Source organism: Fundulus heteroclitus, chromosome 4 (genome assembly GCF_011125445.2).
Source record: "Fundulus heteroclitus isolate FHET01 chromosome 4, MU-UCD_Fhet_4.1, whole genome shotgun sequence".
Taxonomy (NCBI): Eukaryota; Metazoa; Chordata; class Actinopteri; order Cyprinodontiformes; family Fundulidae; genus Fundulus; species Fundulus heteroclitus.
The window spans coordinates 3277404-3293191 of record NC_046364.1 but is presented as its reverse complement, the minus strand read 5'-3'; the positions used below and the strand labels follow the sequence as shown (position 1 = coordinate 3293191).

Genomic DNA, 15788 nt, shown 5'->3' with positions numbered 1-15788 from the left:
CTGCTGTTGAAGCAGAGCTACGAGGATCTACGAGCCGATTTCCCCAGACTTCGCGCACTGCAATGCAAGATTCTTCTTGGTCTTCTCAAACGAAAACATGCAACATGTCAAACTAGAGGAGCAACTCTTAGAATTTCCAAAGCAGCACATTTCTTTCTAGTAAGTCTCATATTTAACAGAGAGCATCAACACTTCCGTCTTTTTCTTCTTCTTCTGTTTACGTTTGGCTTCCGGGTAGACGAGTCCAATTAGAGCCATCTCTCTGCGGGGCTGAGTCTGACGTGCGGTTTTCATACGTACGGTGTGAGCACTCCGGTCGGATCAGAGCGTCGGGCCGCACATTGTGAGAACACGTATCGTGAGCTGTGAACTTTTAAACCCCGCGGTTCCGTCGTACAGTTTGAGATATATATAAGTACCACGACTGAAAAACTCGTACAGTGTATGCTCGGCACGGAGGAGCAACTCGTAGAATTACCAAAGCAGCGCGTTTCGTTCCAGTGAGCCTCATTTTTAACAGAGAGCATCGACACTTTCTTCTTCTACTGTTTACATTTGGCTTCCGGATAGACGAGTCCGACTAGCGCCATCTCTCTGCGGCGCTGAGTCCGACGTGGTTTTTAGACGCACGGTGTGAGCAGTCAGATCGCGTCGGGCCGTACAGAACAGAGATGGAGGGCTGTGAACTTTTAAACCATGAGGTTTCATCGTACAGTTTGAGCTGTATCTGAGTACGATTGAAAATATCGTACAGTGTACGCCCAGCTTTATGGAGCAGTGGGCAGCTATCACAGCACCCGGGCAGCAGTCTGGGGCTTAGGGTCTTACTGAGGGACCCACAGTGGCAGTATGCAGAGATCGAATGTCGCACTTGCAACCTTCTCAGAGTGCAAGTGTGCTACTCTAACCACTAGGCCACCACTGCACTGAAAAAAAGAAAAAAAAGAAAAACACTAGCAGATGATGGTTCCACTCCATTAACCTCTGGGTTATGTGCACAGCGTGCTTCTGCTGCGCCAGTCTACTGCGAATAATGAGCCTAGAAAGCTATTCTGATGCCAGGACAACATTCTGCTGGTGGAAATCTGCCTAAAGTATTTGATAGTAAGAAATTATTGTGTTTTCTTCTTGGTAGTTCAGAAATATATGTACAATTATCATCAGCAAACTGCATAGCAGACTCTTGAACATTTTCTATCATAATCCTAAACTTTAATGTCATCTAAATGGATTTTATCCACATAAATTGAAATAGATCAACACAAGGTAGCACACAGTGGTAGAATGGAAGGTGAAGGTCATAGTTTCAGTTACATCCTGCCACTCCTTATAAAACAAGCCCATATTTACAGTAAGTAATCTGCACTTCTATTTCACAGCTGCTGTCTCTTCTTTATATAAATGTTTATCCATCCCCATAGCCTCTCTTTTTCCTGGAAGAATAATTTTTTGCAAACAATAATACAATGAGAGCTTTTTTACCCAACATTTTGATATAAATGCTGTTGTGAATTTGGGATACAGTTGTGAAAAAGCATTTCTACCTCATAGTACCTAATCTGTATTTACAGTAGACAAGGTATTTTAAATCTTTCTGGTTATAGCAGTATAACAGGACAAACAACAAACTAGGGGCAAACATTATTAAAAAGAGGCTTACCTTGGGAACTTCATTTTCCCGGTCTGTATGAATGTAGTAAGTGACATTGAAGCCAACAAGAAAGAACTTTTCTCCTGTTTCAATGAAGGCCTTCAAAAAGCGAGTGTACCTGTTTAGTGAAAGCAAACAGCTGAGGTTATCTATTAGCAGGAAACGACAAAAGAGAGTACAGAAAAGGAAAAAGAAGTAAATGGGAGTGAAAGTAGAGAGACAGTAAAAGCTTTCATGACAAATTAATTTTTTTTTCTGTTTACTTACTTGCCAACAGCAAAAACCACGACAGCTACTCTTGGGTCCATTTTCTTATAGATTGCATCTATAACCACAGGATCAAAAGTTCCTTCCCAGACGAGAGGAGCATTCCAGTTTGTCACTGCGTTTATATCAGTTCGTCTTGGGAAAAAAGGAAAAGCACAGAGAAAAATGATCAAAAGACAGTTTTCAGGTTGATGGAAAGTGTGAAGCGGCCGGGATGAAAATCAGTGCCTCCAAATCCGAGACCATGGTCTTGAACCGGAAAAGGGTAGAGTGCCTTCTCCGGGTTGAGGAGGATGTGCTGCCCCTAGTGGAGGAGTTCAGGTATCTTGGGGTCTTGTTCACGAATGAGGGGAGGATGGAGCGGGAGATGGACAGGCGGATTGGTGCAGCGTCTGCTGTGAAGCGGGCGCAGTACCGATCCGTTGTGGTGAAGAGAGAGCTGAGCCAAAAGGCCAAGCTCTCGATTTACCGGTCGATCTACGTTCCTACCCTCATCTATGGTCACGAGCTTTGGGTCGTGACCGAAAGAACGAGATCCCGGATACAAGCGGCTGAAATGAGTTTTCTCCGTAGTGTGTCTGGGCTCTCCCTTAGAGATAGGGTGAGGAGCTCAGTCATCCGGGGAGGACTCAGAGTAGAGCCGCTGCTCCTCCACGTCGAGAGGAGCCAGTTGAGGTGGCTCGGGCATCTGGTCAGGATGCCTCCTGGACGCCTCCCTGGTGAGGTGTTCCGGGCACGTCCCACCGGGAGGAGGCCCAGGGGAAGACCCAGGACACGCTGGAGGGACTATGTCTCTCTGCTGGGAACGCCTTGGGATTCCCCCGGAGGAGCTGGGAGCTGAACTTCACGGGGGTCATTAGAAGAAAAATTATTGTGTAAATGTCACACACTGAATGGTTGTATTTGTATTAGGTTTATCTAGTTTTTTTTTGTTTGTTTTGTTGTGTTTGTTTAGTTCTGATTTTTGTATAATTTTTTTTTTGCCTGTCCTTAGAGCTTAACGTACTTTAAGGTAAACTCCTCATTTTATTGCATGGTTTTAGTGCTGACACATAAACTGTTGTAATTTGCTGGTATTGTTGATGATCTCACCTGTTAAGGTGGAGCGTGCCCCAGGCTATATTGTTGGCTGTCAAACCAATAAACTAAAGGGGGTGTACCAAAACCAGGTCGAACAACAAGGATCAATGCACTCTAACAAGGTGGAGCAGCGTAATAAAAACAAGCGGACCTGAGGCCTTGTACACACATGGCCGGGTCTTTATAAAAATGAATATCTCATCCACGATAATTTTAAAAATAACATTGTACACACAAGATTGTTTTAAGACAGGTTTTCATCCACACAAACCTGCACAAATACACTGAGCTTTGTTTTAAGCATGTCAAACGCTTAAGGTGCAGTGTACTGCCGAGCTGAAGACTATGTCAGCCAATCAGAATCCTTCAAAACAACCAAGTGGTCTCTCTGTACTGGGAGAGAGAACTGGTGTAAAATAGCTAACCATTTAAAATTGAGTTATCTTCTGGGCGCAAGGCCAAAAAGCATAAAAATTTATTTGTTTCCCCAGACAGACTAGAGGAAAGTTACACGAGTTGGCAACGTTAGGGGAGGGGTACCTTCTGCCCGTCAGTTAGGACAGCGTTGCATTGTGGTCCTCTGCGTTTCTGGCTGGTTTCTGCTTCCTACAGGGAAGTGGTGCAAGCAAGGCCGCTGCGAGAAGACCAAGAGTTGCGTGCTGTTTTTCGCAGCTGATTTGCAGCGTGGCAGACCAGAGACTGCTGCAGATTGAGAAGGCCTTACATAGCTTATTAATTTTTTATATAAAATTGTTAGCAGCTGGACCTATATGTGAATCCTACTCCCTGAGGTCTGATGCACTTGCTCCCTAGTCTATCCAGCCAGACTAACTTATTATACCTGTATTCAACACACAGCATGTGGGTCTGGACCACTGATCTCTATTATCCACTGGAGTGCTAATCGCCGCTGTTAGAACGAGTCGCTTTGAAGCCACCAGCCGCCATATTGGTACTCCCTATTTTCCCCCAGTAACTAGGGAATACGTGCGCTACAGCATCGAATAACGAGGATTTTCTCACTTTTGTAACCATAATAGTCAAGATGGCGGACGCAACGGGGCAATGTTTTGATGATGCCCTTTATAATGTCCTGATAAGGCTGGGTATAACTTTAAAACCTCAACATCTGGCGGCTCTAGGAGCTAAAACAGAGCGTGTTGCTTGGAATTTGCATCACATCTGTCGTTCTCTGATTGGCTATACCCTGTTTCCACTGACCCTGTTCGTCCTGCCTTTGAATCGAGCTCTACTGGCGGCTTTCCAGACCGATATGCCGCGTTTACTCCGTAAGTCAGTCTGGCTGGCCAGGCTACTGGCAACCCGTTGCTTTAACAGTCTTTGCGTATAAAGTTCTGTCTACCAATTAGGGATGTTTGCAGGGTGGGACAGACACAAGACAAAAGGAAGATCTGCCTTATATTCTAAGACTGTATACCGTTGTAGGCCTGCATAACCGTGGATATAAAAACTTTAATCTTTTCAGAACTCCACCACCTTTGATGTAACATATACCCTGTACTACTCAGCTGAAAAAAAGAACAAATCTGTTTCTCAAACGTATAAAATCTCCAAGTGTAAAAACTGTTGAAACTTTTAAACTAGTCATTTTTGTAATCACCTTTTTGATTTGTTTTTACAATTCTTGGATTCAAAATTCCAAAGTTTGGCCCAACACTACAGTAAGAATAAAATTATGATGGTCATAGTGCAGTGTGATGGGATCATTTGGTGATCACAGGGTTAGATAGAAATCATTTAGGAACCTGATGAAGACCAGGAATAGGAAAGGATTATTTTTCTTTTATTTAAACCATTCGCTCAGTTCCTCTGTAAGAAACTTTTCTAAAAAATATATATATATTCCTTATAAGGATACTATCAAGAACCTGGAAAATATTTTCATCATTTTAATTCCTAGAAAACAAAAAGTTAAAACTATAAATTAAAACCAAAAACATTGCACAGTAGAATCATGTGCTGTGACAGCTTACCCAGTCTGCGTGCTTGGCTGAGCGTACTTTAATCTGGAACAAGAAAAGGAAAAATTAAATTCTGCTTCATTTTGAAGGATGAAAGACATTTTGTCAAAGTTACACAAGCAGAACATTTACACGTCTAATTCTGTGACAACACTTCTCAACTTTTGGAAACAAAATATATAACATCACCTATTTTTGTCCTGCTTAGATTTTTAACAGACTCCATGAAGCTGCAAAACACACTGACAAGGAAAAAAAGCTGCAGCCTTGTTTCAGAAGCACATTGTAATGCTTACATAATATTAACAAGAGTGCTGCGGGTGCAGATTTCCACAGGTCGCATGTTACTTATTCACCCAGTGTACACTTCATCTTCAGAAAGCAGGCTTTCCTTGTCTCATTTTATAGGAATTTCTAAACCACTTTAAACTATTAAGCTCCAAAATCTAAAATTATGATCTTAAATTGAACAACCAAAGGCACATCAGGACCCACCATAAAGCACATGAAGAGTAGAGTTGACTCTTTGGTTTGGCGATTAGTGAGAAAACTCGAACAGGTGAGTTTTTGCCTGTTTGTTTCTGTGGTTAACAGTTCAGTATCTTGGCCCCACTACTTAATTTTGGAATATTTTCTGTCTCTCTCTTTTCTCAGATTATGGCTTCAGCTGCTGAGTCTTTAGGGTACTAAGGATCAGCTGTTGAAAACAGCTGAGTGGATGTTGGTGGTCGAAGCCGTAAAGCTGAAATTAAAGCTGTTTTGGAAACAGACTTGGTCATAAAGTCAGTTTTAGCTGAATGATCTGTCGAAGTTGATCGTGTGGAAAAGGAGGGTTTGTAACACCTCCTTATGTAATAATGCCGCAGTACGTAAACACGTAAGAAAATTGGGCTTCAAAATGTAATAAAACATCACCCAAAACTGCATTATGTAACAACCAACACAAAATGTAATAAAATCCTTGAATGCATTTTGTATAACGTTCTGCCAATCATGTAACAACACTTTGCACAGATTATTGCAAAATGTGGCTATAGCTCTTTCTTTTTATAGAAATGATAATGTAATAATATGGTGCATTATGTAATGAACAATCACAAACCAGCATTTGTGTTCATCTTAATAAATACACTTGTAATAATGATACCAGATCAGATGCTGCACGTTAAAATCTCTGCAAAGCCATCAACAATGCAGACGACTGTCCACTGTGGCTCTACGCTCTTTCAGGAGGAGTGAAAGCTGCTTGGAGAGACTTGATGCAACCTGCTGGGTTTCCTTAGAGAGGAAACTTTCTCACCAACCTGGAGGATCTGATGCAGTCTGACTTTGGAAAGAGCCTTGAGATGAAATGTATCATGATTTGGCGCAATATTTTTTTTTTTAACTAAACTGAATTGAAACTTTGCTGGTGTCATTAATGTTTTTCTTCAGCAGACAAAAGAAAGTTATCAGTGGTAAGTTTGTCCATGAAATAGCCTACTGCTTGTGTTTCATTATCAAGCTTAATTTTCTATATCTAAAATAAATAAAAAATATATATAATACACAGAAGGAGAGAAAGCAAGCGCTGCATATTTGTGTGCTTTTGCCAGACTGATTAATTCAGGTGTGTCTGACCTCAGTAACCAGCCACACACACCTGGATTAATCAGTCTGTCCTGTGATGAAAGACAGGAAACAAAGGAGCTGCTGAAGTTCAGGAAGAAGTGGAGCTGCGCTTATAGCCATTAGTGGGAGAAATGAATCTGCTTCTTTGAGATGCACAGGCCCCTGATGTGGCCAGTTGACAGTAAGAAACATAAATTATCCTTTACCTGCAGGCGTGACCGCTACTTGTTTTTGATGTTAACGCAGAAAAACCTATTTCTCATAGGTATGTAGACGTGAACAAAATGAATATTTGTTGCACCTTTTTGAAGAGGTGGGGAACTCTGACTCCACAGACAGCCACAGGCTAAATGTTTGTATTTACTTTTCTGTTTTTTCTTTTCCTCATGTTACTCTCCCCTTAGAGCTCTTTGGGCTCCACAAAATTGGAGAGCCCTGCTTACCACCCTTGACCCATCCACTCCCACCCCCACCACTTTGCCCCAACCCAGAGACATACTTCTAGTTTTCTGTTAAGATTAATAAAATGAATAAATCGACAGTGTTATTAAGATATACTAAAAGTGTGGAGAGGCACATTCCTAGCTTTTACACTTGATTTTTGTTATTTAAATATTAATAAAATGTGAAAATAAATGAAACCATTACTGTCCCAGTTTACCAATTTCTTCTTGATGAGATGTATTTATTTATTCAACTAGAAGTGTCTCCAGATTTGATTTCAGAAATCTGGTCACCTTACTTTTGGCCCATAGTTCACCAGCTGAGAAACCTTTTGATAACTTAATAGTAGACTGCGTGGGTCCTCTTCCTCGTTCAAAAGCTGGCAGGATTTGCTAGCCGTTAAGTTAGCACGTTATCCATTATGCAGTATTACCTGAACATTTGTTGTGAAGGCAATGCCACCGCTTCTATCCATTTTTGGCATCCCTTCTGTGGTGCAAAGCGATCAAGGTTCCAGTTTTTCATCTTGCATGTTTTTACGGGTCCTAAACATCACCGTGCAAAGTCAGGGAACACTAGTGCATTTTCACCTAATGCTAAAATGCCTTTTCTGTGCTTATGGCACTGAACTGGGTCTGCATTGGGAGGAAGGTTTGCCATGTCTGTCAGAGAGGTAGTGCAGGAAAGCATGGGGTTCTGTCCAAGTGACCTGGAGTTTGGGCAGACTGTGTGTGGTCCCTTGTCACTTTTGCAGGAGGATCCGATGGATTCTGATCCACCGGTGAATCTGTTGGACTGTGCAAATACTTTTAGGCATTCCCTTTGTTCAGTGAGTGTTTTGGCATCGGAGAAGTTGTTAGCTGCACAAATAAAGATGAAAAACCTCTATGACCGAAAAGCTAAATATCATAATTTCAGCCCTGGTCATCAGGTTCTGGCCCTGGTACCTGTTGTGGGATCTCCCTTCCAGGCAAAATTCTTGGGTCCATACTTTGTTCTGAGGAAGAGTTATGTTATTTCTACTCCAAACCGCAAGAAGTCCACAGAACTGTGTCGCGTCAGTTTGTTGAAGCCATATCATTCTCTTGAGTCGTTGGTGGAAACGGTGCAGTGCGAGCACAAATCAGCAGCGGTGGGTCCAGCCTTGTCAGAGTCTGCGGGATCCGCCTATGCAGAGCCTGATGTGCTCCTGGATGCTCGGTGTTTGGCTGATCCAATGGTGTGTGTGGTCAGATGAAAAATTCAGAATTCCTGCAAAACCTTTATGCGCAAAAAGAAATGATCGATTCGCCAAGCAGTTACCCATCATGGTTTGGAGATACACCTTTGCGTGCTATTTTTCTGCCGTCATGATATTGATGTGGGGGATTCTCCACCAATCCGTCAAAGTGTTCCCTAATTAACATAAGGTATTGGATGCAGAGGTGGAGTACATGTTGCAAAATAACATTTCTCCACCTGGCCTTCTCCAAGTTGAAAAATCTGAAAAAAAACAGCGTTTCTGATGGTGCAGGATAACCAACATCACTAAGCCAGATTCTTTTCCTTTGCCACGCTTGGAGGACTGTGTAGATCAGGGCGGTTCTGCCAGGATTGTCAGTAAATGTTATTTGTTGAAAGGACACTGGCAGGTCCCGCTTTCTGCACGTGCTCGGGAAATATCAGCTTTTGTTACACTTTACTTCAGTTACTTCGACTGGGCTGTATGAATATACAGTTATGAGCTTTGGTCTGCAGAATGCACCGGCGACATTCCAGCACCTGGTGAATGTGGTTGTTTTACATCGGGTCAGAGCTTTCTTTCAACGTCTCACTCATGCAAATCTTACAGTTATTATGGCAAAGTGTGAATTCGCGAAGGCAACAGTGACGTATTTGGGCAAAGTGGTTGGGCAGGGTCAGGTGCATGCAAAGCATGGAAAGGTGTGGGCTGTGCAAGAGTCTGCGCCGCCGACCCTTAAAAAGGAGTCGATGTGGTTTCTTGGACTAGTCGGTTTTTACCAACGTTTTTGTAAAGATTTTTCCGCTGTTGTTGAACCAACGACCGATCTGCCTAAAAGCAGGGTGAAGTTTGTGTGGTCTGCAGAGTGCTTTTGATTGTGTTAAAAAATCGTTATGTTAAGTGGCTGTGCTGGCTGCTCCACGTTTGAATTAACCTTTGAAGCTACATGTGGATGCCAGTGTGGTTGGTGCTGGTGCAGCTTTACTGCAGGAGGATGAAAATAGCCCTGGGAAACCTGTTTGCTACTTTTCAGGGAGTGTTAAGTTATTGCCTGTTAAACTACTCTGTAATTAAAAAGAAAGCACTGGCCTTAATTTGACCCCTCTGATATTCTAAAGTTTATATAGGGTCAGAGAGTAGGCCAATTGTGGTTTACACTCTTTTTGAACTCTGAAATGTCCAAATAAGAGGCTCATGCGATGGTGCCTTTTACTGCAGGCTTACTGTTTAGATATGGGACACATTCAGGGCACAAAAACACTTATCTCAGATGCTTTATCTCCTGTCCCTGTACGCAATTGAAAGTTATTGCCTGTTACTATGTAAGTTTGTCATTATTGCTCCCTCCATAACTCTTAATTTGCTTCCTGGATGCAATTACTGGAATGACGGAGTAGGTGAGACTTACTTAGCATTTTGAGGGTGGTTATAGACAATATACTGTTGTTTAACATTTTGTGTAACATTTGGCAGGGTTTCATTTGGTGAGGAATGTGACGACGCCTGTCTTTCCCTGAATTATTGTGTTTTTGTTTCTCAGAAGACGTTTGTGTGACGTTGCCTGGTGACTGGGAGCACGTTGGCCAGGTTTATGGAAACCTGGTTGCTCCTTACACCAGTGGCTGCTTGTTCTCCCCCTGGCAGTCCTGACATTTTTATTGGGTTGGTTTTGCTTATGTCTAGGAACAGAACAGCTCATCAGTGGTAATTACCTGCAGCTGAAAAGGAAGCAGGGGGAAGTTTTTTTCCCCAAGTGGTATCTTTTCATATATTCATTAAATACATCTGTAGTCATTTTTATTTTATCAGTTTTGTTACCTAAAATCAAGACCTTCCATTGTCATTATGATACTTTTATGACAAACTGAAATTATAACAAATTTTGTGTCAACTATATTTAAAAAAAATTGATAACTGATCTGTGGGTGAAATCAGGACTACTAATTCAATGTCCAGTTGTGAACTTCATTTGCAGATTAGATGAGAAAAATACCTTTTCTCCAAATTAACAATTGTCTTTATAAATTCTCAAATGTCTTATTTTTGCTCAGGAAAACCAGGCAAAGGTACTAAAATTCATAATTTGGCCTGAATGGAACAATAGAGATTGGCTCATCTACTGAAAACATTTATGAGCAACTCTTTAGAAGAGAATTATGAATATTTCCAGGTTTACCCTACATATATATACTTTATAGTAGCTGACCAAATTACAAAAGTTCAATATATATATATATATATATTACATTTGTTTATATATATATATATATATATATATATATATATATATATATATATATATATATATATATTTTTTTTTTTTTTTTTTTTTTTTTTTTTTTATATTTTTTTACATTTGTTTATATAAGAAATACATGGATATAGACAAATAGACAATGGATGGGTGGAGTTTTATCCTGTTTTCGTAGGCTCTGTCACATTTTTACAAACGTTTGAAACAGTAATCTTTTACAACAAGAGCTGAAACACTTCTGCAGACAAACAATTGGTTTCTCACCCAGATTGCATGAGCAGTTCACCTATCTTCCAGCTGTCTTTCTTGCAATGTTCGCTGTGTTTAATCCCTTTAATCTGTTCCATCTCCTTTTCCAATTCATTGAAGTCATTGTCAGGCTGAATACAGGGCTGGCAAAAGCTTTGAAGCAAAACACAAACACATTTGGAAACAACATGTCAAGATGAAATGTTTATAAAAATGGATTGTCATGAGATTTGTTGGACGAGAAATTGACAAGGTCACAGGAGACCTTTTAACAGTATTTAATTTTTAAAAGTTCAAAGCAACTGCAGTTTTTTCTAAAACTCACCTGATGGGCGAAAAGCTATCTCTGAAATAGCTATAGAGCAACCTGTGAAGATATAATGGGACCAATATCATGTTAGAAATGTTTTTTTGTTCACTTCCATACCAAAATGTTTGCGCATACCTTTGTGTAACAAAGGCATCATTCATACAAGATTACAGAAAAAGTTATTACAGTAACATTTATAGTACTCGTAAACAAGGAGGTCATTTGAAAAATGTCTTTATGGACATCATCGTTAAATCCATTTGTGAATCTTTTTCCCTTCTCTGTGTATCTGATCAGAATCAAGAATCTTCATCGTCCCCATAATTAAATTTTGGTGAGACACCAGCTTCAAATTCACACATAACACACAGACACAAACGAGACATAATGTTCAATAGATGAATGCACTGACAACATTTCCCACTTGTCTTTAGCATCTGATAAGATTAAAATTTTTGAGTCAAAAAAGACAGATAGTAGTCACTTTACAGACAATGTAAATTGTTGTGCACTTGCATGAACGTATCCGATAAAATACTCCCTGAGAGGCTGAAAATGTTCAATTAGTCATTAGCAAAAAGTTCAGTGTTCAAGTTAATTGATGTTCAAGTCAAAAAAGACTGGTAGCAGTCAGTTTACAAGATTGTACTTGTAAACTACTGTACAACTATACTGTACAATAATTTCATGAGTTTATTAGACATTCCCGGAGAAGTTAAAGTGTGCAAATAGTCAGTGGCAAAAATGTGAATCTTCAGATAAAGGAATGTGCAATTTGCATGGATGTCCAAACAAATACTCCCTGAGAAGCTAAAAGTGTCAAAATGAATAGCATGTTGATTGCATTGTAAATCATTCTCATTTAGATCAAGAACCTGTGGAACCAACAGCATGTTTATATACATGTAACAGATGAACAGTCCATTCCAACATCCGCTTTTTATCAGTAAACAATCCAATGTACTAAAGCTGGTATATCTGCAGATTTTTGTTTCAGTGATTTTTGTAAATTGTCGCAATGAATTGTCATAAAAACATTCAATCTAATGTTATTTATTTAATTGCATTATTATCTAAAAAAAAAAAAGGAAACTTTGTACAGCACTCTGTCCGATGTTTAGATCCATAAGGGGTGGTTGCAATTTGTCAAATTATGACAAAATTACAGATTAATTAGCAATAAATAAAGTGAGATCCTGCAGATAGATATTAGATATCCTAACTCCATAATCACATCTTATTAAATTACAAGAGACATATAAATGATACAAAATGCCATCCTTGGGGCTACGATTGACACACAGTTTAGAAACTTGTTTGTGTTGGCTTTCTTTCCAGAATCAAAGAGTTATTAAACTTAACTCTATCATACTCCAATGGTAGACAGTTTCTCACACCCAAAACCATTGGGAGGAGCCCCCTTTCCATTTCACATACACTAGCATCTTTGTTTCAATCAGCATTTTAACCACCCAAGCTAATCTGGACTGCACAAAAACTACACATAAAAAAAAAAGAAAATGCAAATTGGTCAGCAACAGACTGACAACAGGCAAATAGCAACATCACAGGACCTGCAGCAATTTCTGACAACAACTTTTTGTGTGCGACTTCTAATATCAATCTTTTGTGCTTTCCATGTGTCTGAGTTTAATGTTAGAAACAGAAACATTTTCCCCAAAGAAACCCATCGGGCAGGTGTAAAATCTCCAATCTTCCAGGGTCGATGCACTGACCCTGATAGATTCCCACAAAAAGACTGAATAATAAAATCCCAAGCAGGAGTCCTGAAGGACCAGCTGGAGCGGGCAGGAGTGGATCATCAACTTTCCCAGTGGATACTGGATTCCCTCACTGGTTGACAGCAATACGTAATGACACAAGGCCGTGTCTCTGATGATCTGCAGTACAGGAGCACCGCAGGGAACTGTGCTGGTACCGGTTCTGTTCACCTTCTACACTGCAGACTTCTCCATCCGCTCACCAGGCGGCCACCTGCAGACGTTCTCTGATGACTCTGCAGTTGTCGGAGTCATTACAGGTGAATTTGAGTCAGAGTACAGCTCTAGTGGATCCAGAGCTTTGTGGACTGGTGCCAGCAGGACCTTCTCATGCTGAATGCAGGGAAAACAAAGGAGCTAGTGGTGGACTTTCAGAGTTGCAGACCCACCTCACTGACACAGCTGAGCATCCAGGGAACTGATGTGGAGATAGTGGACTATTCCCAGTAACTGGGTGTTCACCTGAACCATAAACTGGACTGGAGTCATAACACTGATGCTCTTTACAGGAAGGGTCAGAGCAGACTCTACCTGCTGAAGAGACTGAGGTCTTCAGGACTGCAGGGGGCGCTCCTGAAGACCTTCTTTAACTCTGAGGTGGCATCAGTCTTCTTCTATGGTCTGTTGGAGCAGCAGCAGATCTGTAGCTGAGAGGAAATGGCTGGATAAACTCAATAAGAGAGCCAGCTCTGTCCTGCGAGTGCAGGTGGAATGTAAGGAAAACCACCTCAGTGATGGACAATTTCTCCCACTCCATGCCTGGAGCTGTAGCAGAGCTGGATAGCTAAGTTAGTGACACACAGCTGCTTCTGTCGGTCTTTCCACTCGGCTGCAGTCAGACACTACAATCTTAGCCGCTCCTAACAAACATAATTGTTCTCAGATGCTACGATAAGATTCCACATCATGCATATCGTTTCACAGCCTCTGACTCAGCCATTAGTTGTTTACACTGTATTGTTTTACACTGTACCCAGATGCTAAGGTAACTTGCACACACCTTAGCTTGGGATGCTGCTGGGCTATGATACATTGTGCACTTTGTATAAGCTTGGTACATTAGAGAATTGTACATATGGAAATATTGCATATTCTATTATTGTGTGTTAGGTAAATACGCAGCAGTTATTTTTTCACTATCGAATAACTTTGTTTTTCCATAAGGACAACATTTAGTCTGATATTACCCTTTTATTGTAGTCTTGGTGTTTTGCTTTAGAGCTAACTTTAGATTAGACAGTTTGCTTTTCTAGTATTCTTTTTTTTTCCTTTCTGAATCACTAATAACTGTCTGTGTTTGCCACTGTCACACCCAATTTACCCCCGTTGAGAGAGATTAAAGGGAATCTTATCTTATTATCTTATTTTTAGCTGAGATCTGCACAAGGAAGTGTCAGAAAAGGTGCGCCCTTATCAAGAGAAACCTGTATGCTAGAGAGCAAATACTCAGAAATCTCTGTCAGGAGAGGCTGATCCGACCAGGATTAAATGTCTGACCATTTCTGGATTCATAAGTTTTCAAGTGTCAAAGTTTGTCGCTTCTGTCGTTGATTTATCTTGAAATTCTCAGGCGTACATGGCTTTTCTAAAAAAATGAGGGGAGCTCAGTTCTGAACATTTTCTTTGTGCTGCTCTTCGTTTTTATACAAACGACAGCTTTTAAATAACGTAGATGATGCAGACAATCTTTCAGAGGCAACTATATGTCACACTGTCAGGAATGTTACTGTTGCACTGTTGCACAGATTAATAAAAGAACTACACAGAATGAAAGTCATTTATGCTGTATCAAATTTTGAGACTTCCAGCTCTAATTTTACATTCATCTGTTTTAGTTTTTATAGGACCACAGCATATTTTTTCACTTAAATAACATAATCTTTACTTTAACTTATTTTAACATAGCCTATATGATTAATATAAAGTGAGGAAGGCACAAATTATACACCTACAAGAAGGTCAGCATCAACTCATTTTTGAAAGAATGGTAAAGCCAAATTCTGAATGAAGATGAATTAACATATTTCAGCCTCGAGAGATTTACACAGGTAAGAGAAACAATTAGAGAGATTTAATGACAAAAATTTAAAAGTTATTTGGCGCATGGACCCCGGCAGAACTCGTGAAAGCTGCTAATGTCTATGAGGTTGGATATTCTTTTTAGGATTAGGATTAGTGAAGTCTTCTCCCCAGGGTCCGAACACTGGTGGTGGAGGCCAAAAGGGGAGAAGTAGTCAAGTAAAGCTTGAAAGCGTGAAGGAGGAGATTCGGTGGAGAGGGGTCGAAGCTCGGCTGAAGAGCAGGAGAACCCATAGGTGGGGAGCCTCATATTCAGAGTCTTGTGGGATGATAGGATGAGGATTTGATGCAGATTGGCTGCTGCACGTAAACTTTATGAGGCAATCAGTGGATACAGGTGTGCAGGGGGTGAGTCATCCACTTTGAACTTTCATCTAAACTTCATTAGTTATTTCAATAACTAACACCATCCAATCATTAATTGTGTGTGTTGAATATAGCTAGTTAATGCTTTAGTTGATTAAGGTTTAACATAAGAATAGCTTATAACTGGACCATACCTGATTAAACTGTATGTACATACTTCATCTTGATTTGCTGCCACATCCTTCTTATGCCTGTCAGGTTTCAACCCGATACGTAATTATTGGATGAGGATAGTGTGAGAATAAAGTTTTAATTCTCCATCAAATAACACTCATATCACTCATGCATTGACTTTTTTTCAGCCACTAACTCACTTTTTCTGCAGTAACAGCATTGTTTCCTCTTGTTAATGATGGTTTAACGTTCTCCATATGCCGTCATTAAAGATTTCTAATGCACACTTCAAGGCTTCTTATTGCCTGCCATGGCCATGGCGAATCACGTTATCTGAGTGAGAGGGCTTCTTTCAGCCTCGTGCTCACGCTTCATTGT

General features: G+C 40.5%; 1 protein-coding gene across 1 annotated transcript in view; it reads right to left on the bottom strand.

The window, feature by feature from the left end:
- Positions 1-15788, bottom strand: part of LOC105918866 (globoside alpha-1,3-N-acetylgalactosaminyltransferase 1) — a 30029-nt gene that overhangs the window by 9849 nt on the left and 4392 nt on the right. Inside the window, exons 2-6 of the mRNA XM_036135865.1 lie at positions 11086-11127; positions 10776-10913; positions 4993-5025; positions 1919-2053; positions 1661-1769 (exon numbers count right to left, since the gene is read on the bottom strand). Coding sequence (XP_035991758.1) covers positions 1661-1769; positions 1919-2053; positions 4993-5025; positions 10776-10913; positions 11086-11127 — 457 coding nt within the window. The remainder of the gene's footprint in view (positions 1-1660; positions 1770-1918; positions 2054-4992; positions 5026-10775; positions 10914-11085; positions 11128-15788) is intronic.